A 23,040-nucleotide genomic window follows, 5' to 3' on the forward strand; every position below is an offset into this window, starting at 1 on the left:
TTTTAGGATAGATTTTGTGACTAGCAACTGACTGTCCCGACTGGTAGAGTCAGAAAAATTTTGTGACAAATTAAATTAATTCCTCACAAACTGGTTTGTATATCCATTACAAATATTGTTCGATGTACAAATATTAGTTAAATTGATTTGCAGCAAATTTTATAGTGAAAATCGGAGTGAATTTATGTTTACATGTTAACCTTTATGAAAATATCCATTACACAGTTCACTATACTTTTTATTTTTTAAAAATTACTTTTATTAAATTGAACTATTTTAAATTATTTATTAGTTTGCTTTTAAATTAATTTCTAAATTTTATTCTTGATAATTAAAATTTCATACCATAATAAATTATTTGAATTTAAATTTATAAATTTTTATTTTTTTAGATTCTATAATGGAATTATTAAATAAATTGGAGAGCAATTAAATATTAAAAGTATAATTAATAATATAATATATATTAGTGAACAAAACAATAAGAAAATACAATTTTTTTTAAAAGAAAAAGCTAATCTGCATCGGTAAAAAATTTCAACCGTTGGTGAAGAGGAAGGGGAAATGGGGAAAAATGTCTAATTTCCGCCGGCCAAAAAAGGGGAGGGGCAGCTGGAACAGTTTGACTTTAAGAGAAGGAAAGGAAAATGGAGAAAAAAAAAATGTACGAGTATTGTGGGGATAATTACAGTTTTGGTTCTCATATATTAGTATTAATTCATTTTCAGTCTCTAATATATTAAAATTCTATTTTAGCCTTCAACTTTAAAAATATTAATAGTTTCGATCTTTAATCCTAATTAATGAATATTTTGTTCTTAAAGAAAATATCTAGTCCAACTATCTTTTTTTTATGCTTACGATCAGGCCTAACATGCTTCTGAAAATAAGATAAGAATGTAAAGTTTTAAGTTTAAGTTTTGCAGATATATCTTTTTGAATGATTTTATTGGTTTATTTTTTATTCGATTACAAAAGTGGAGGGTGTCAATTTATTACTTGGGATGACCCGTCCCATGTGTGCTAGAGCTATGTGTGTCATACCCAATTTGCATCTCAAAAATTCAAGCAAAGCAAAAATGTTGAAATAGAAGATATTTTGGCTTAAAGTTTTCTCGGTGGCATCATGGTTTGTGTTGGTGGATTTTTGGATGGGTAAACGGATGATGATTTCTAGATGAACCGTTCCAGGTTGCTAGATTGGTCGGGACTTACCTTGTGTTGTTTAAACATAAGATGGACGAATGCGTATGTTAGATACGCATATTATGTAATGGTATTTTGTGGTTTTGTCAATGAAGTTGAAAACCTCAAATTTTCAACTTTTTGTGAATTTTGTGTTGTATTGTTAATGAATTTTGTGTTAACGAATTTTATTAATGAATTTTACTAATAAAATTTAAAGCCTCAAATTGTAGTTGTTAACGAATGTGATTTGGTGTTAATGAAATTTTAGCCTTAAATTGAAAGTCTCAATAAGATAGCAATATAATGAAAATAAAAACTTTCATTTCAACGTGTTTCCTGTAAAAAAACATTCATTTCATAATATGTTTCCTGTTTCAAAAAAATATGAATATTGATTTACAAAACCCCCTAATTCATAGGATAAGCAATGACAATTGATTCCTCAAGTTTCTAAAGTATCTTAAGATTACAGACAAAAATGTTTCCATTTCTACAGAAAAATTCTTAAACTTTCAAGGCACCGAAATACACATAAATTTTTTCAAATTTCTGATCAGTATCCATGTCTAACACCACTATGGATCATGGATTACTTTTTAGCAATTCATTGACAGAATCTTGCATCATTGCTATTATACCTCAGGAGCACCCTCTATTGATTTTAGTGCAGATCTCTTGGCTCTATGTCCTTGATCCCGTGATACATTGACTCTTAAATCTTGAATGACATCAATCCTAAAACTCTTGACGTTTCTCTTTAGATCACTTCTAAAATGTTTTAATCTACTTGTTTGCAAGCCACTTTGACTTTAGATTTAAACATGGTAATCCCTCCACAAGTGTGATTGGAATTAAATTCTCTTATCTGAAAGGTCTTTCATCATAGACTTTGTGTGCATTTATCCTCCACTGACAATTATCCTTAATACATCTAACATAAATTCTAACTTTATCATTCTTGGTGATTTTCAAATGTCTCCTTGTTTTCATTGCATGATTATGAATGACATTCCTAAATTCTATTTTAGTGCTGAAGATCATACCTAATTCAAATGTAGGATCATATTGTTCCACAAGATTAAAAATAATGTTTCTCTCTTCTGTATCATCTTCATCAGACACCTTCTGACTTTGAAAGGCATCCTCACTCCCAAAAAGGTCTTCCTCACTCTCTTCATTGCTACCCACTCCATTATCTTTATTTTTTTCATTCTATTCTTTCATATTAATGTCTTCTACTTCTCTTTCTATTTGTTTTTCCAAAGTCTCTTCATCAATGTACTCTCCAGTTTTTTTGAGGATTAAATTCATCATTTTTTCAAATCATAATCACTATCTTCAAAGGATTCAGATTCTGACAGATTTTTCGCCCTTTTCAGTTAACCCAACCTCCTGAGGTTGTGTACTGCATGCACTAACCTGACTATCCATAACATTGCAATCAACCTCAACATATATATTATTTCTCTTTCAGGAGCTATACCAACTCACGTAACAAACAAAACCTCATCACTACTTGCTCTGTAATACACATCTCTAACCTTTGTGAAATATGTTCAATTACCAAAATAACAGCGTCACTAGCCATTTCATTTAGTTTTGAAATAGACATTTCATACACATCCTCATAATCAAATTTGTACATTACATTCCCCAAAAATATAATGTAATAGTTGCTAGCAAACTATCATTATTATCTGTAAAGAAAGGAACAAAAACAAACACAAAACAAAAAATAGATAACAATTAAAATTTCATTCATGAAAAAGTTCAGAAAAATTCATTCAAAAAAAATGTGCAAAATGAATAAATATACACAGGTTTCCAGATAAGAACAATAATTAAAAACAAGAGTACGAGTCATATAGAATAATATGCAGACAGAAAAAATAAAATCGGTCATTCTTGGTGTTTTTGTTTCCAGACAAGAACAACACAATGGGACCACAGTATCGGAGATATTTTGTTCACAAAACACAAAGAACCATAGACAATAAGCAGTTTTCATCTTTAGCGACCACAAATAACCCTATTTTATACACTAAAAAACAAATCCGTTTGTATATTTTATAAATATTACCGTACGAAAGGGGAGCAAAATCCGTTTGATACAATTGGGTTTCTTTCCTCCTCAATCAACAATTGATTCTGGATTTCAAGCAATTTCGGTTCAAAAAAGAATTTTTAGCATTTATTGGATTTTGGAGAATCTATTGGCCATTAGGGAGAGAGAATTTTACAATTGAGTTTTACACTTGGGTCGAATTTTTACCCGTCTTGCCACATCAATATTTTACGGCACGTTGCAGGCCACGACTTGAGCCCAATTGGCCTCTTTTTCTGCCCACGTCACGTCATCAGCGCGAGCTGCTAGGTGTTTAAGTTGCACTCACATGGACGTCGAAACCCTAAGCCCCAAATTCTCCATCGCTTTTGGGAAATTTTGGTCGAAGGATCGAAATTGCCACAAAATTAATACTTATAGAACTAAAATCGTCATCCCGTAGTTTTGGTCCTAGTTTTCCCACCCTACATTTACGCGAGCAATTTTGTGATTTTGCCAAAATTAAATTATAGTAAATAGGCTTAAGAGAAAAGTACAAAAAAAGAATGATGAATTATGTTAAATTAGAATTTCTTCTGAAAAGCTTTAAAGTAAGAAACTTTGACTTATTTAATTTTATTTTAATATTGAATTCTTTATAAATTATTTTTTGTACTTTTGAATTAAATGCTATTAATGCAAAATCACAAGATATAATAATTAGTGAAATATGAAATACTAAATTTTAATTTCTAGGATTAAATTTTTATTTAATAATATCAATTGAACTTAAAAAGTAAGTTACAAATAATAAAATTAAATGGCTCCCATCAATTAAAACAATTGCTATTGTTTGGAATATACGAATATAATACTTTGGGTTAACTAATTATAATTAGTGATATATGTAACTCTAAATATATTCATGTGCAATGCACGTGATGTTTCTCTTTGTAATTTTAAAGGATGAATGCATTACCCTTTTTCTTCTTTAGTATATAATTTTTTTCCTCATTAAAACTTTTACAACGATATATCAGTTGCATTTAATTAAAAATAAAGTGGGAATGAAATGAGTATTTTTAAGTCCATTTATAGATATATATATGTATATATGGTTGGTAAATTTTGGTTTAGAAATTTATATTCCTATCCGGTTGAAGTTTCTATTCTTTTAGGTAAGGGATTCAGTATTCCCTCTCCCAATTTGGTATTAGCTAATCCTAATATGTTGGAATGATTTTTTTTTTCTTGACAAAATTATCCTTCTCTAACGTGATTGCATAAATATTCTTTGATCTAGTATTGAAAAATTACTATCCATTAGGATTAAATAGATTAGTCCATTTAATTGATCGAACAAGTATTCTTTTTCTTAGAAAAATACTATATATATTTATTGCATCAACAAATTACTCCTTAAGTAAATAGAGAAAAATGCTCATATCTTTTTTTTAATAGCATGAGATGTATTATAAATTGTTTATAACCTACAATGAGCAATTCTTGGAAATATTACTTGATGAGTATCGAGGTCCAATAGCACCAAAATAATCAAAGAATTTTCACAAAAATTCTAAAATTACCGGGGGACTTACCTACAAGACAGAAGTTAGTTTTTTTATACTTAAGTCAGTAACGTATTGACTGAATAAATGAAAGAAAAAATTGAATCAAAGTGAGAATAATGGTTTAAGATGATGTTTAAGTGATGCAAATCGTGTGGAATGCAAACACTATGCTAAAAATAGCCTAAAAATCGAGAGAAGATATGGGTACGGGTGTGATAGTTGGTGTTATCAAAGTAATAGCACAATACCTCAATTTATAAATGTTGGAAGAGTAGGATCCGGAAGATAGCTGGGGTGAATTTGGTACCATTGGATAGCTGCACATCATGTTAGCCTCACAACAGAAAAAGAAAATTAGTATTCGAACTTATCTAGACGAAAATATGATCATATAACTGAGTCTTGCCTAATCTGTTCGAGTGTTCCGCGATTCAATTACTTCTTAACTAAAGAGTTCATTTCAATCGGGTCTCGTTTAGTTAACTGGAGATTTATTACTATGATGTATCTTAAGATGTCAACAATCTGTATGATGTATCATTTGTAATGTATGTTGATTCAGCTTACTGGATTTGATTCATTTCTTGGACTTGTCAGATTAGTAGAACCACAACAAGTCATGGACCTTGTTACCTTACTTGTGGACCAATAAGTTTTGACTTGATGGATTGCTTCGGTGGAGATTTACTACCTTATTCTTTCGGCCTTGAGAAAAGATATTAGAAAAGTATTATTACAACTATACAGTTGAGTTTAACATAATCAATAAAATATGAATAAGCAACTTCTTAAAACAAAAATTACTAAATAAAAAATATTTATAAAAGTAATTTCATTCCATTAAATTCTTTTCTAATAAGGTTTCTTCAATATCTGAAAAGTACGTAACACTAGTGGAAAATAATGCATTTTTTATCTTATAACTATAAGAGAGTTATACTTTTGGTCCTCATCAATTTCGAATTTATAATTGAGGACTATAATTTTTTTTCTTGGCATGTGACTATGTGATATGATATTTTGGTCTTATTATAATATAATTTTGTCAACTACACATTTTATTTCACACAACAACTATAAAAGAAAAAATACAATATAAAATTATTGTACAATAATTATTTAGTAATTCATACAAGATAAATAAAACATTAAGTTGTCATCTTATCAAATATCCAACATTAATCATGAAGTCATCAAATTTTTCTTAATCCATAAAAAAAAAAAAAGTATTAATTGGAGGCCTAAAATGATGATGATATATCGTGGTCCGCATCCTCAAACTATATATGTTCCATACGTTTGATTATCTTCTTGCTACCACATCATTTGGTGGTAGAATCTCATCTGACGTGCCAAATCTTCTTTCCTCGTACTGGTTTGGCAAAGTTTTAAAGATTTTGATAGGTTATAAATTACCAAATATGAAAAAATAGAACATTAATTATAAGCCCAGCAATTGCGCAAAAACCTAATGATGTTCGGAGTGGGGGTATATATATTCGGCTATTTCTTTGAAATCAGACGAGGTGTCCATTAGGACAGAATTCCACCATATAAGATTTGGTTATTTAAACTAGCTAGAGACAATAATGTTGAAACTGTTCTTTTTTGGGATTTCATGGGCAAACAAAAATGTTTTAGGGATAATTATGTCTACAGTTTTGTATAATAATTAAAAGGATAAATTAGAGTGACATCCTCTGTGATTAGGTAGAAATATACAAGCATCTTGCTCTCATTGAATAAAATAGAAAACAAAACTCTTGGTACGTGTTGGAGCCATATCGGTGTCGTCCTATCTGGGATAACTTTTTTTTAAAGCGTCGTGCATTATAAACATTGAAGCAATTTGCCATTCTCCCCGTCGCTCTCTTCACAGGAAATCAAATCACATTTCTGACGCAGCAACTGATGTCTCTCTATAGACATTCGGATCAAACCAGTGAACAAACATATCGAAGGCAATAAAAGAAGCCAAAGTTAGCCCGTCAAAGAAATCAACTACAGTACATAGATTCGAGAATGCACCATAGTTTAATCGTTGATTGCTTTCTGATGTGAAAAATCACTATCTTCGAACAACAAAAAGTTCATTAAATTTTCAAACTCAAGAAAGCAGAAAGAAAAGAAGGGAATAACAGGTTAATAAATGAGTTGGGGAAGGAAAAAGAAAGCACATACAACAGCTGAGATTACACTATGCTACCACCGTATGGCCGGAAGTGAGGCCAAGATGGTTTGGCTTTGTCTGTTTCCAGGTCTAACATCACACCAGTAGTGATTCCTGAATTAAGATGTCACTCGCATAACTTCAAATAATCAGTCTTAAGAATCAAGGTCAGTGACGACCATATTTGAAATTTTGGTGTGTACCTAACCGTAGTTATACCCTGTATAGAGCAAAACTTTGCACGATATAAGCCGGTTGTATTGTAGGTCAAGACTCAAGCCTAATCACCCTCATCAGCAAAAGCAAGTTCACATGCAACGGCAAGATGGTCACTACCCCATTTCTGCAAAATAAACCAAAATTTGATCTAAAATTGAAATCTATTTTTTCCAGCTTGGTGTAGATTCTAAAGACATGATTGCATATAAAGCTCCATGCAAGCAAGAACAATTATATAAAGAGTAAGTTATAGTGACACCCACTAATCTATAGTGAAATTATGCAAACCACACCTCACTTTGCACAATAACGTATACACCCATAAAACATATCTACATCATTACACTATCCTTCTGTCAATCAACTCCAGCCCGAAAATAGTTGATGTCAGCGAAAAATTGCAGAAAGAACCCCTTCCTGCTCCTTTTGACATGGTCTTCAGTCAGACATTTTATGGACCATAATGTCCCAAGGGTGTATCTGTAAGTACGAAATATGCGAAGGGGAATCTACACATTATCCATACTATTATAAAAGAACAACTGATTGTTATACCAACTTATAAATATCCAAATCTACCCTTTCAATTCATTCCGTTCTCCAATAATATTTGAGCATAATGTAATCTAATGTTTTAATAAATTTACTAAAATGCCCCTCAACCTTGTATACACCTCAATTTTTTGCATATTTTATGTTTTAATTGTTACTAATAACCAACTCCTCAATAAAAAAATAATTATTTATAAATGTTAAATATTTTCCCACATGCAAGTGTGAGGTGTACTGCTAGTATGTTTAAGAAGCTTGGAGAAAGTTGTATTAAATTTATTTTAGTTTACAAATACATTTTTTTAATTTATTATACACATTCTTTTAATTTATGTTAAAATTTTGGTCATTGTACTGCTTAATCATCAAATTAAAATTTTATATTAATTAATAAGTTTTAGATGAGCATAAATATTTTATTTTATTAACTTTTTTTTTAGAATATTAAATAAAATTACATCGTATAGTTGAAATACTAAATTCAAATTTTTCATATATTAATAAAATTAATTACTAGATTATTAATTTCAATCCAAAAAATCATCTCAACTTTTACAGTTATTATAACTTTTTTGGGATAATTACATTTATACCCCCTTATCTATGATTAGTTTACACAAAGCACCCCTATTTTTTGCATAATTATAAAAAATACCCCTAACAGGAAAAAATAAAGTTGTTTGTGTAATGATGCTAAAGTTATTAGGGTTGTATATGTAATTTTTCAGAAAAGTAAGGGGTGTTTGTGTAAGCCATATTAACAGTTTGGTGAGTGTATGTGTGATTATCTAAAAGATAGGGGTAGTTTGGTCTAAACAGGCCTAGATCAAGGAGTGCAAATGTAATTATCCCATTTTTTTTAAACTAATAAATAAAATAACTTGTACTATTTGTAATTTTTAACATTAAAAGAACTTTTTTTCCTAAAAAATAGTATATATTTATTATTTATTATCCTCTAGTTTTTATATGCAGTAACTTACTAGAATTAATAAAATATATACCCTCTAATGCTTTTCATGATAAAAGTAAAACGTAATGAAAATAAAAATTCTAAAATGAAAACTGAGAAGTCGTCATTATAACATAGTAGGCATTTACAAGAATAATCTTTGCCTTCAAACTTTTCATCATCCATTTTTCCTATTGACTGACACATCAAGGAACATGTATATTTACTTATAATAAAAACTTAAGCCTTCAATATATTTATATATACATACACCTATATATATAGATGTACGTAAATAAGTAATAATAGAGCATTGTTTCTGGTAACCTTAGCTACTTTGAATCATACTTAAGCGGACAACCAAGAAAATTTGGATCAAGGAGGCAATCCCTTGCATTAAGAAAAAAATACAAAGTTGAGCATGGAATCCAACTCTCAATAAACAGATAAAAGGGGATTTTGTGAATCTAGTCTCCCTCTAGAAGTAATGCCTTAGGAATCCAGCCCCCAACCCCCAACTCAGCCCCTCCACCACTGCCATTGAGCGCCTATAGGAAACCAACACAACCTCGCCCACCGCACCCAGCACCAATCGCCCTTCCCCTCGCTCAACAGTGTTGGTGTGTGTGTTCTTGTGATATGTGCCTATTTGTGTCTGTATGTATGTGCTGTGTGTATAAATATATATATATATAAATAAATGTAATATATATGTACTGATATTTGTTGACTTACATACATAAATATATATATATATACATTATATACAAATACATAAATACAAATAGACATAGATATAAAAAGAAAACGTTAGGAAAAACATTATGATTTGCAATTAAAACAAAGAGTAAAGGGGTCTGCGCTTTGTACACTTAGTTTATTTTTTAATAATTTGAAAAAAGATGCTTAAAACATTAGATAAACAATTAATAACAAGAAGAAATAATTAACAAGAAAATTGACGAATTCACAAAAAAAAAAAAAGGGAAGAAAGAATTACTTCAGAAAAAGTATAGATGCCAGGCAATATACAGTGTGCGGTTCCTTTGTATTACATTTATGATGTAGACAAGTATAAATATATGTCATAAGAATGGAGGACAAAATGTAATCCTCAATTGTTTGAAAATCAAATTCAAAGGACTTGTGAAGTACGTAAAACTTTCAATTGACATTATACATTAGCAAATTATATAAATTACTAAAATTGACAAAAACTATTTCTAAAGCATATTATAAATAATAATTAATTTCAAAACTTAAAATCACTGTTGCATAGTACTAACGAACATATATATATATATATATCCTATTTATTGTTATTTATAAATAATCTTTCTTATAATGTTTAAATTATTCTTTTATTATTAGATCTTACATTAGCCATACCTCTGTAAGTTCAACAAGTATCTTTAAAGAAAAATAATAACACTTGCACCAATGTCACTAAAAGACTTAGAGTGCCGATCATGGCATCTGTTTGAGTAATGGACTATTAGAATTAAAATAAGCATCACTGAAAAAGGTTAAAAAACACTTTTGCTACTCAACTTCTATATATTATATTAGATATGCAATCTCCAGCAAAGTCTTGAATCACAGATATAAAGAAAGCAAGCAATCAAGTTGTCATGACAAAAGAGTCAGTTAGATGGAGAGAAATTGGGGTTTATTAGTTTTACCTCATAGTTATCATTACAAAAACATTTCATAGGATCCAAACATTTCATGATGAATTAGATTTCAGCTCAAGTACAATAGAAAACTAAGTGAGTGTACCTTACATGGAAGCCCTCCTGTCTTCTTTAAACTGCAAATAGGCAAAGTTTCAAGAACCCTCACTGGAACAAGGTCCGAGGTATGCCTGTTCACAATAATTGTTGCTGAGAAATACTTTAATTCCCCTCTCAAAAAAAAATACTTTAAAATCCAAATTCTACTAATAGTATAACATAAAAACAGATTCTTAAGGCTTGATATAGAAAGAGAAATACCATATGTAATCAACAGTTCCAGTAAATAAACAATGATAGGATGTTGTTAGAGGTTCACCAATTTTATCTCTGACTTCTGGGGTTCCCTGAGCAAAACAGACGAATGAAATCCTTTTTATAGATCATATAGCCAATGAATTATGCAGAAACCTTGGATGCATAAACAGCAGAGGTACATACTGCACCATGAAATGGCTTTGAGGAAGGATCAGGATTATCTTACAGGAACTCCAGCATAGGCACTGCAGAGCTTCAAATGATGCCTCAGCACACTAAGTCTTGATCCAGTAGCAAGCATTATCTCTTCATTGGTCCATCTATTCATTAAAGGTCTGCCAGAAACAATCAGCTATATATCACGGAGGATGCATGGAGCAGCATGTAAGTAGAAACTAGCTAACAAATATTGCCAGAGAAGGTGGCGAGAATCATGCATATCCACTGTGACAAATAGTAATACACATAAATCCGAGGTGCTTATGGACAAGAACAATACTCCTCGCCAAGCTAAAATATTGCTTTTAGATCTAACATATCTATTAGCGTTATCCAATTGGCTAAAGAATTAATGGATGGGATCATTTGTATTGCCCCTAAAAGCCCGCAGGACATCAAAATGGCAAGTGATTAAATCATGAATGCATAAGTGAGCATACTCATTTTACAGTTCCAATCGTACTGCGCTGATGATATGATCATTTGATCGGTGTATAGTAAGGCAAGGGAACCAACTTGGTGTCACACATGCATTTCCAACTTTTTGGACCAAGGATTTGGTGAAAAGGGAATATTAGACAATAATAGAACCATCTTTAATATTTCTGAACAAGATCCCAGATACTATTTTGTTTCGCTATTCCAACTTCATCCTTTGACTTCAAATATTTGAAGAACAAGTATACAGTAAACCCTAGACCTAATTAAATCTAAAACAAGAGTTGCTTAGATTGTGACATTTCAAGGCCATCTAAGCATTTAAGGTTTCATCCCTTAAAGCTACTGAATCTACAATAGGAGAAGAGAGGAGAAAATAGGACACAAGGGTGCTCGGCTGTCCCACAGGCTTATGAGAAGTATCATATGAATGGAAAAACAAGGCAAAAGAAGAGTAGGGGAAAGTGGGAGCGTTAGTGGCTTCAGCTGTAGCCTTTGAATGAGATGCATGAAAGCTGAAGTTCCAAAGTAAATAAAATACCAATTGCAGAACATCCTTCCCTCATTCTGAATTCGGACACTTTTTCGAAATGAAAAGAACTCATTTTGTGAAACCAAACACCAAATCAAATTGGACTGGTCCAACAAGCTAGCACCAAAACTCTCCCCTCCCTGCCTCTTGACCAATGCACAGAGACAAAGTCAGTCGCATTTATACCCATTCCCCAACTCAAAATAAGAGGTTCCATTAATCAAACATATGATGTAGCAACAATTATGTTTAGTATAATATATCACAGCATCATAGAGGAATTACTTCCCAATATCAAATTTCCATCTGATGGGCACTAAAAGGAATTAATGATTTTAGTAGCTCAGAAGATTAATCTGATAAGAACCAGGACTCAGGATTAACAATATTGTGGCCCCAACACTCCCCTCTTTTATTCAATACTTAGCCAATCTGGTACAGTTTATAACTTCAGGGTCAAGCAGCATGTGGATCCATAACCTCCACGAGAAAACGAACAAGCATAACTGGAAGTAAATATTAAAAACTGAATCTGAAAAACCTTGTTATACGATTACGCCGAGATTGTGATTCTGCATATTCAGATGGAAATATCTGGCCAGACACATGTCTACGATCATATTGTTGGATATGCAGCTGCGATAACCAAAGCAAGTTAGTTAGGCAGTATTGCTTGGCTCTATGGAAAGTTATAAAAAGTGCTAAAATAATGAAATCCAGGATTGACCTTTGATGATGCCAAAAACTGATACATTGCACTCTGGATAAAGATAGACAGCTTCACATATGAGTGACAAACCGAAGTAATTGAGGGTCTAATTGGAACTTGTTTGTTTCTGATGTCATGTTCATGAAATTACCTGTGGTAAGCTATTTAGGTCCCCAGTAATGACAACCGGTATGCATCCCCATTCTTGTGATAATTCATAGGCCTTCTCAAGAAATATTCGCATCTACAACCACCATGATAACACATTAAACATCAATTCAGATAACAAACTAATTCATCTATTAACTGACTTGTCTACTACTTAGCCGATATGAGCAAAGTTTATTTGTATTTCACCATTCATTACGCGTTTTGCAAATTCAACCAGAACATGCATTCAGGAACTTGTGACAAATCAAAGCAAGATCTCTAACTACTCAACAATTCCCGTTGAACTAGACGACCCAGATACATGCAGAGAAAAATCAACAATAATCTTTGGAGCCTTAGAATGTAGAAGATGACGCAAGTCCAAAACTGGAGTTACAGGAAAAACGACCAAAATCTTCTGTTAAGACCCATATACTTCTGCATGTTGTTAAGTTCAGATTGGGATCAATGAATGGCTACAACAAGAAAAACACAATGACAAGGGCCTCCCTTGGTCATAGACCAATCCCCTCGAATGTCCTTTTTCTCCTCTGATATATCTAAACATAATCCAAAAACTGAAATACCATAGTCACCTACTTATCTTTCACTTCATATAGAAAAAGCACCTTCCTCCTATCTACAATAGGTGTGGAAATTCTAATTTAGTGCCCTCCATCAATTTTTCTCAGCAGAGGAACACTCATTTCTATTACTTCTAAGGGCTCCCCTAAAGGTACTCTGTTCATTGTCTCGCATAGCAGATTAACTGCACCATAAAGAGAGGCACAGACATAAATCTTGGGAGGAAGTTGAGGAATCAGCAACCAACCAATTCAACAATACTCAGGTATATTGACAAAAATCACCTTCAGAAATAGGGTTTCACTTACGAATTTCCAAACAATAGATTAGTATGGGCTCGTATAACCGATAAGATGAATTCGGGTTTATAGGAAGTGAGTTTTCATTGAGTTTATACACAAGAAGTTTGTAAGCCACTGCCGTCAATCATTGACTTTTTAACCATTTGTATGGGCTCGTATAACTGGTAAGATGAATTCGGTTATGAGCCCAAGCTATGTGTTTAACCAGGACCAACTAAAGGGCAAGCTCAACACGATGCGTGGTGCATGGCGCCTGCTGAATGACATTCTTAACAAGGGGACTGGGAGGAGATGGGACTACGAACGGAACACTAAAACAGACGAGTTTGGACGTTTGGAAGAGCTGTATCGGGAATTAAATGTTACGTCGTTCATTTACATGTAATGTGTAGCACATCGTGCAACTTATTTTAACTTTATTGTAGTACTTTTCTAGTTTGACAAATATGAATGGTCTCAAAACTGCATAATGTAGGAAAATCTCGAGTATAAAACTAACACAATACGGTTGTTATCTCCACAAGATAACGACAACACATCAAGTAAATACACTCAACACAAATTCAATATCAATTTGAGGGCCAGACTAAGCCACGACTAATAACTTGCCCATTGTGTACAACCAGTGCAGTTTGTTCTCATCATTTAGACGAAGGAAGATCGTTGTGCTGCTATGACTATGACATGCTCCAAGGTGGTTGTGAAGACAACGTCCAGCAAATCCTTAAAACTTTGTTAACTCATCTACGCAACGGTGATAAGACTACGCAGCTTTTTTTAACCAGTTCCGTCAATCTTTCCCTGCAGCGACTCACTTAAGACGTTCTTAGGTATGCACCATTCTCAATTTCTCAAAATGGCCCAAAATATTCTTCAATTTTCTCAATTTTTTTAAGTCAATCGCTGGCCCCGATTACCAACTCTGGCCTGTTCTAATGTCAACTTAAAGTGCTCTTTAGAACACAACGGTTATGTCACATTTTCTTTCGTTTGCAGCTCAATATTTCTGCTGCAACAGAAACCAAGGAAAGAAAGTGAAGCCACTTAGGGTACTGGCATTCTTCCTATTACAATCGACATTACATCCTTTAATCTTCAATATTTTACACATAAATGCATTATTTGTTAAGCAAAACTGATGAACATTATGACATTTCATTGTCCTGTCGGACAAAGTTCAAACCAGTTAATCACGGGGGCAATTGCTATGAAGCTAAGCTCCCCTCCTTTACAACATTACCTTGTTCTCTGTTTTCTCTGATTTTGGTCCCTTTAGGTTGTATTTCAAATATAGGAATTAAAACTAATCAATGCAGCCAAGAGCCAGACCTTATCAACTTGATAAACAAGGCCAAAGAACGTCCAAATAATATTCACTGGATCCCCAAACGGGACAACTTATGCAACTTTGTGAAAACAATAAGACTGCTCAGGGAGGAGAATAACAAATAATCCATATTTTTTATCAGAGATCATCCAAACACTATGTAATGCAAATTGTAGATTTGCAACTATTTACAGTAGTTTCCAGAACCATATGAAGCATATAACATCATTGTTTATGACATCAGCACAACGAGAGAACACATAAGCACCACCAGTACTTTCTCCAAGACATTTCGCAGTCCAAATTTGTGTCATTTAACCATGTTGCTTGTTCATATGAATAATATTAAAAAGTGAATTGCAACTTCTATCAAGTCAGTTACCTGGCCCAGTTTGATATCTCCACGTTTAGGGTTATAGAGGACATGTATGTTTCCAACCAGGAAATTCCGACTGGTAGAGGGGCTGGAAGAAACACAAATGCACAAATTGTGAAGGATGAATAACTATTAATGGGAAAAATTCAGTTCAAATCACAACCACGAAAATTAATCGTATGCAAAAGATTCAATTTAGCTGATGCACTAGAAAAGGGGCAATAAATATTACCACGGAGGCCGTGCAGTTACACCAGTGCTGGGCAGGTCTTGATTCATCTGAGTAATAGAGGTCGAAGCTATAACTTACGAAGTATATGCCCCAAAAAAAGACATACAAAATGATGGCCCATAAACTTAAATAGCAATAACTCAGTCATAATACAGGAAATACCAGACTGAAAGTAAGTATTTCACAATTAACAAGTAATAGTGATCAAAGATGCCACAAAACAAGGCTTCATTTCAAGAAATAAAGCCACTGATAAAGGCACAAAGAACTTACAACAAAAAGAATCAAGCAGGCCTCGTTTCTATCATGAGGATCGATGTGATACACACCACAGTGACAGAAAAATTTTCAGGGAGCAGGAAAACATTGTTCCATAGAAAATTTTCCAGCATTAACACAAAGTTTGATGTACTCCATTCCATTCAGTATTCTTTACATATTCAAGAAGTGGTGAAGATTTCTAAACAGCAGCATTAACCAATGAGGATAAGTAGAAATTAATCTCCACAGAGAGCAATGTAATGTACATACTTCAACTATAAGGCTCATTTACCATTCCAAGCAGAAAATCTCTATAGGAAATTATACAAGTTCCAGCCAATTTCCAGTCAGGTTCATGAACAATCAGTTTAAGTAATAATGTGATCCCACCACCACTGAGTTTGCTTCGCCAAAATCAAGGTTAGACACCAATTTCCAAGACAATCAGGGATCTTATTGAAGAAAAGTACATCAAGTGGAAATGCAAGTCCAGCATCATATTTCTATGTATTGAAAGCAGCTAATCTAATTTGGACCGTCTACAGTTCGGTAAGCGAATGAAATCAAACAGAAATCAAAACCTTGGTACATATTGAAAGTGAGAAAAATCTGTCCGCATGTCTAGTTTTTGAAGATTTTGGCATTCGGTTTGGTTTCGACTCTTCCTCAACATTAACTAAATTAATACTACTTCCTAAATATTTTTCTATATATTTCAAATTATTTATGTGCAAGTACTTTTATATATAACTTCACTGTTCTCTATTTTTTAAATTTTTATTCACATTTTAGGATTACTAAATATGTCTTTTAACAGTGTTTTTTTTTAAGTATGTTTGTTTTTGTTGTAAAGATGTGACTGAAATCAAGGAATTTGATTTCATAGTTTCCAAATTTAGAAGTGATTTAGTTTCCTTTTTTCCAAAGATTTCTTGTTGTAAAGGTAATAGGTGTATATACGGTGACTCATTGGCTGATTCTTTGACTAACTTAGCCTGATTATAGGGGATTATGCTAGACCTACACTTGTCTAATCATGGTGCCTGATGTACGACAAGAAATAAGAAGGTCTTCATTCTTTCAATAAGCTTGTTCTTTTCTCACATGGTATGAGAGCGTAGGTGTTCCTGGGGTTCTATCTTCTTCATCAAGTAGCCTTCACTGCTGTCATCAACACTTAATTTTCCGAGAGCAGCCTTAATTGCTGCAAATTTTCCCTCTTCACCATGTCAACTTCTGAAATCTTTATCACTAGGAACAAATCCACCGAAGAACCCAATTCTTTTCAGAAAGTTGGAAAGTTGCAGAATATTCCAAAGAGCATTAATTCCTCTGAAAAGTTCTATGTCGATTCTTGGCTAGTATATTCAGGTGCAACATATCATATGACTCCCATAGCTTAATTCTTCCATACCTATACACCATGCCCAAGTAACAGGAAAATTAAAATGGCAATGACTCTTTAGCTAGCAACATCCAGAGATATATATATATATATCACACCTATCCTTACCCTTTAAAATGTGCTCCATGTACCAAAATTATTAGGTTTCCATTCGAATGCTTATCCATGATATTAAATATTATGTCACTTGCTAAGGAAAGAAGTGGCCTTTATTACCTTGAATCATCTCATAAGGGTAGAACTAATGTGTCTCTATCTTCGTCTTTTCTCAGTTCCTCAAATAACGATACAATTTGATTGTATCACTGTCGCGTAGGTCATCCATCTTATAGGGTTCTAAAATTCATGTTTCATCATTTGTTTCAAGGATTAGATATCTCTAAGCTTCATTGTGAAGTTTGTGAACTGGCAAAATGTACTTGTGTGTCCTTTCCTGTCAGCAATAAGAGAAGTTCTCATCCTTTTTATTTTATTCACAGTGACATATGGGGTCCTTCTACCATACCTAATATTTTTGGGGCTAGGTGGTTTTTATCCTTAATTGATGATTGCATTCGGGTTACATTGCTCACCTTAAACAAAAATCTAATGTTAGCACTGTCATACCTAATTTCCACTAAATGGTTCAAAACCAATTTGGGGTTAAAATCAAAAGCTTTAGGACAACCAATGCTAGAGACTGTTTCTACCAGATTTTGTCACCCTATTCATGATTCATCCTGTGTTAACACACCTCAAATGAAAGGAAAAATAGGCATTTACTCAACACCATTAGGGCTTTACTCTTTCAAAGTAATGTTCCTAAGTCCTATTGGGGAGAGGCCGTTCTAACTGCTACACACATAATATACAGACTTCCATTACATGTGTTAGGCGACAAAAAGTCCCATTGAGATCCTTAATAGCTTCTTCCCCCACTTCAAAACCTCTAACTGTCTCATACCTAGAAATTTTGGATGCACTGGCTTTGTTCATATCCACAACCAACATGGGCAAACTAGACCCCCAGGCCAACAAATGTGTCTTCCTTGGTACTCATCTACTCAAAATGGCATTGCTGTTCCCAAACTTCATTTTTTGCTCTGGTTGAGAATACACCCCCAAATCCAGCTAGTAGCCAAAGCATCAGAATCATGGAAAACCAAACAGGAAAGAGCTCATCCAAACAAATCAGAGTAAACTTGCTGGTTGAGCATATATCTAGTCAACTGCTGTTCCTCAAGTCTATCCCCAATAAAACATGTCCTACAGGAATCAAGTCCAATTGAAAAAACGATTTTCTTCTTGTCCATCACATTTCCTGCACATTGGTTTTTTCCTTTATTGGTCAACCAGACTCAACACCAAAATTGTGACAAACAAGTGACTTAGTGGCCTTCCAACTTTCTCACCAAGACATGCTTTTCACTATTATGAACAATAAACTTTAAGGGCTTAGTAAGACAAACTGAAGGCTGCTATAAATCAGTACTTTAGCAACTGCTCCAAGCGTGCAATACCAACTGCATCCAGCTTCAATCATTCACTAACCTGGGATGGAGAGATTTAATGAAACTACTTATCGCCAAAAATACCAACCAGTATTGGGCAACATACAATCATATAAACCAAATGCACACTCATAAGGAGTAATCACATTTCTAGAAGCTAAAACTGTTGTTAGACCTTCATGTAAAGTATAATTAACCATAGTGCAGCAAATCCAGAGGTCTTCATACCTTCAAAACACAAAATTGAGCAACATTGTTACGAAGTCCAAACCTCTGGAACTCTATGCTCTCTTCATGCAACAGAGTAAATCTGCAATGCAGGTACTCATCAAAGATAGGGGAAGAAACCACCAGAAAATGAATTATCAGTTGATGGTAATTGTACCAAATGGAATTATAGACAGTAGAATGACAAATAAATGCACTGTATATTATTGATTCTTCCACCTCTATATGTAGGGGTGGAATTAAGTGATAACTAGCTATCAATGATACCTATCCAAACCAAATATGGAAAAGATATGCACAAATCCTAAATATTCTACACTCCCCCTCAAGTCTGAGCAAATATATCAATCATGCCTAGTTTGTTACACAAAATACATCTTCAGATGCATAAGGTCAGACTTTCATCAAAGCTTTACGAGCGAAGGAGTTCAATATTTTGTGTAACAAGCTGGGGATGATTTATATATTTGCTCCACCTTCAGGGGGAGTGTTAAAATATTTAGAATGTGTGCATATCCTTTTTGGTTTGGATAGGTATCAAGGTATAGTTTACTTAATTCCACCCCTATATATAGAGGTGGCAGAATCAATAATATACACTACACTTATTGTCTCATTCTACTTTCTACAGGAATTAAGACCAGATTTTTCAGAAAATGGGAAGAGATATAATTTGTTCTAGAGTTTCAACAAAAAGAAATGGGCAACAGAAAGTACATTTCACTGAAAACAAATTAACAAACACTAAAGGGCCACGTTTTAGAATTTTACATTAGGCCCTTGCATAACCAATAAATGCATTAACTAAAAAGCTATTCTGCGAACAATTGTGGGCAAACAAATTCATACAAATCATAATATTTTCTTCAGTGGATTCAGTGATGAGCTAGTAAGAATAAAAAAAAAACAGGCTATTCAACACCTGCGGAACTTAAATAACAAACAACTATTTTCATTTTTACATAGTACAACACACAACAATGACAGGGTATCATGGAAAAGGAATATCTTACTGCTCTGTTTTCCAAAATATGGCACATCCATCACGTGTTTCACCAGAACGAGCCTTGTGAACCCAAACAGACTAATGTAATCAAAATGCTGATTTGTAGTGCCAAAGAGCCGCCAAAAACACATAATTTCACACAAACCTTGTGCAGACCTCTGAAGCCATCGCTTCCAAGAATCTCTTTCAAATCATTGAAGTGATCTACTTCCTGCAGTCACAAGGGATAAATATGAGAATACAGCTACATTAGTAAGTAAAAGTTCAAATGAAGTATAAAACTTTGAAAAAGATAAAGTGATAAAAATCCATCACAAGAAAAGCACAACCAAGAAGTAAGTGAATATCATAACAATACCTAGCACCTGGTGATTTTCACCTGGAACTTCAGAAATAATGCATTAACAATGAAGAGTTGCTGAAAGAAGAGCTTTAACTTGCCTGAAAACACAAGATACTGGCTTGGTAATCCTTGACTTCCTTGCACAAAAGCTTCTTCCTGTGGCCCCAATCCAAATACTTTGGCGACACCCCCCTATACAATTCTGGATGCTTTGTCGCATTTTCAACGCCAAGTATGTTATATGATACAATAACAAACCTATCTGCATCAAGGAGTATGTTAAATAAACAAAAATATAAATAAAGAGACATGGAAGTTGCACATTGAAGAAAAATATCATTCTGTTTGCATGGACAGTCGAGTGAATGGAAGAAAACCCACAACAATCACAATCCAATTACAGTAAAAACTGGTGCACATAGTGACACCAAATCCATGTTCCATTCTAGAATAAAAAATATCTTTTTTTTGCCAACTAAGATCATGATTGGCATGTAGCATTTTTGGCATTTAGTCTGAGCTATCAAAGAAGACATTCAGAATAAATAAACATAAAAATAAAAGACAGTTATTCTCATAAGTCTAAATTAACTAAAAGTGGAAAAACAAGTAATGTACGGAGGAAGTTGAAGATATGCTTCTCCTTAAGCTTCAATAGCTAGATCTTTTTCCACAATGCTAAAGTTTATTTGAATTAGATATGTTATAAAATAACTCCGTGAGCATATAGTATATTACCATTGTAATTAGAGACATCATGAGTGGAGTATGTCCACTTGCGTTGACACTGAGGCTTGCGTGGCTTCTTACGGCTATTGCCTTGCTTTTGAACATACGAATTCGTACGCCTATGCGTATAAGAACTGGGTCTTAGGGTTTGGATTTGGATACGGGTTTCAGTTTCTGAAGATATGACCTTTCGTTTTTTTCTGCTGCGTTGTCTCTCGTGACGGTGCGGACGCCTGCCTGAAGAATTAGGCGGAGGAGGTGAAGAGTGCTCCGCCGGCACAGTACGGTTGTCACCGCTTCGTTCCATGATTGCAGCACTTCGAATGTCGTGGTCTAAATTGTGAGGAAATTGGTACCCGTCAGTTGAACGGGAGGAGAAATCAAGAACTTCAGATAGCCAAACCTCGAAATGCCTCTAGTGTAATTCCTCTTCTCCAAATTCACAGCTCAATCGTAAAGAGAGAGAGAGAGAAAAAACTCAGTGTTGTTTTTCCATTTGAAGGAAGCACACGTGTGATTCGTTTTCTCGGGGTTTTGTGCTCATTTGTGAATATATAGAAAGAAAAATAAAAATAAATAAATTTATATTAGAGATAATATGTATGTTTGGATTTATTTTTAAATTAATTTAAAATAAGTATTGTATGTTTAATATTGTGTTTTGAGAGACAAAAATTACTATTTATTGTCAAATTATATTTTTTATATATATTTATGTATATATGTGTATATATATATGTATTTATGCTAAAATAGTTTAAAACACCTAGATAAGATATTTTTGAATGATGGTAAATATTGAGAATATTTTGACTTGTTCCGAAAATAACTTGAAAATGAAAACAAATATAGTGGTTACCAAACAAAACTAAGAACATCTCCTTGCCCTTGAACGTTTTATAATGAACGTGATAAACCTATTAACGATTTCTTATATAAAAATAAATAAATATCTTAAACATATTAATAACTGAGGTAATCTATAATATTTATTTAGGCTCAACATCTTAAAATTACTACCTCTCCCCAACATAATGCAAAATATTAAAAGAGTAAAATACAATTTGCCCTCTGAATTATTTTTGACGTAACATAATTAAACGATTTTGGTTCTTAAATAATTTTGAGTTGTAATTTTGGTCTTCATATTATTAATTTTTTTGACAATTTTGATCATTATGTCAAACCAACAATTAAAATTAACGGATCTTGGCACGTGAGAAGGACCGAAGCGCATGAAGAGAGAAAAATTTGGGGGGAAATTAGGAAAAATTAAATTTAAGTCACACCATTCCTGAAGATCATCGTTCTTCCCTCTCACTCTCTGCAACATCAGACGTTCTTCTCTCTCAGTCTTTGCCATTTGCTCGCTCAAGATCTCCGGTTGCCGCCATAATATTTTTCTAAGGAATAATTTGTTGATGCAATAAATATAATATAGTATTTGTTGCTTAAATTTATCTTTTTTTGGTTTGTTCTCTTTTGAAGTTTGATGAAAAATAGAAAAAATTGGCGCATTGGATTACAACTTAAAAAACACCATAAAATGAGAGGACAATGCTATCCTTTTTTTCCACTTTAAATGAAATTTCTGTTAAATTTAACATAAAAGTTAATGGAATGATCAAAAGTGCCAAAAAAAGTTAAAGTTTGAGGACCAAAAATTACAATCTTATATTATTTGAGGACCAAAATCGCATTAATGACTATATTTGAAAACCAAAAATGCATTTATCCCAATTTTATTCAATGTTATATTTTTATTTTTAATCAGTTTTATTTTCTATTCATGTATATTCAAGTATTGTAAATATAGTACTTATATTATAATCATTTTATATTGTTGTAGTGTATCGCTTAATTAACCATCTAATTCTAGATCAGACCGTTAAATATGACCAAATGAACAAAGAACATGCGATGAAGTTTTGCATCAATCTGTTAGACAGTTGTGGAGATATTGTACCCAAAATATATAATCGGTCTTTTTGGCATGTGCATCATTCAATTAGACTCTTTGA

The 23,040-nt window shown here is 33.0% G+C and overlaps 1 protein-coding gene across 11 annotated transcripts; it reads right to left on the reverse strand.

Moving 5' to 3' along the window:
* Nucleotides 1–6,783: 6,783 nt before the first annotated feature.
* LOC105158036 (DNAse I-like superfamily protein) lies at nt 6,784–21,550 on the reverse strand. 11 transcript variants are annotated; one of them, XR_016064672.1, is made up of 15 exons: nt 21,029–21,550; nt 20,389–20,552; nt 20,093–20,158; nt 19,955–20,007; nt 18,942–19,023; nt 15,558–15,604; nt 15,332–15,413; nt 12,737–12,829; nt 12,604–12,636; nt 12,418–12,512; nt 10,914–11,022; nt 10,691–10,776; nt 10,476–10,560; nt 7,193–7,316; nt 6,784–7,087 (listed from the first exon to the last, which is right to left on the reverse strand). XR_016064672.1 is itself a non-coding variant. In XM_011074643.3 (14 exons), coding segments are annotated over exons 1-14 (1,290 nt in total). In that variant the 5' UTR covers nt 21,327–21,550; the 3' UTR covers nt 6,784–7,314. The 11 variants fall into 11 exon arrangements, 4 of the variants coding, with proteins under 4 accessions (XP_011072945.1, XP_011072943.1, XP_088734798.1 ...); XR_002286822.2 differs by having other exon boundaries at nt 7,177–7,316; XR_002286823.2 differs by having other exon boundaries at nt 6,784–7,316; nt 10,481–10,560; nt 10,749–10,776.
* Nucleotides 21,551–23,040: the final 1,490 nt, after the last annotated feature.

Source organism: Sesamum indicum, linkage group LG3 (assembly GCF_026168435.1).
Source record: "Sesamum indicum cultivar Baizhima isolate 11 linkage group LG3, ASM2616843v1, whole genome shotgun sequence".
NCBI classification, from domain to species: Eukaryota; Viridiplantae; Streptophyta; class Magnoliopsida; order Lamiales; family Pedaliaceae; genus Sesamum; species Sesamum indicum.

Excerpts from the sequence above, each read along its gene's own strand:
- LOC105158036 (XM_011074641.3), bottom strand. The coding sequence starts at position 21,326 with ATGGAACGAAGCGGTGACAACCGTACTGTGCCGGCGGAGCACTCTTCA. Across the intron at positions 19,024-19,954 it reads ATATTTTGGAAAACAGAGCA|ATTTACTCTGTTGCATGAAG; the intron begins GTAAGATATTCC and ends CCTGCATTGCAG. Across the intron at positions 11,023-12,417 it reads CGGCGTAATCGTATAACAAG|ACCTTTAATGAATAGATGGA; the intron begins GTTTTTCAGATT and ends TGTTTCTGGCAG.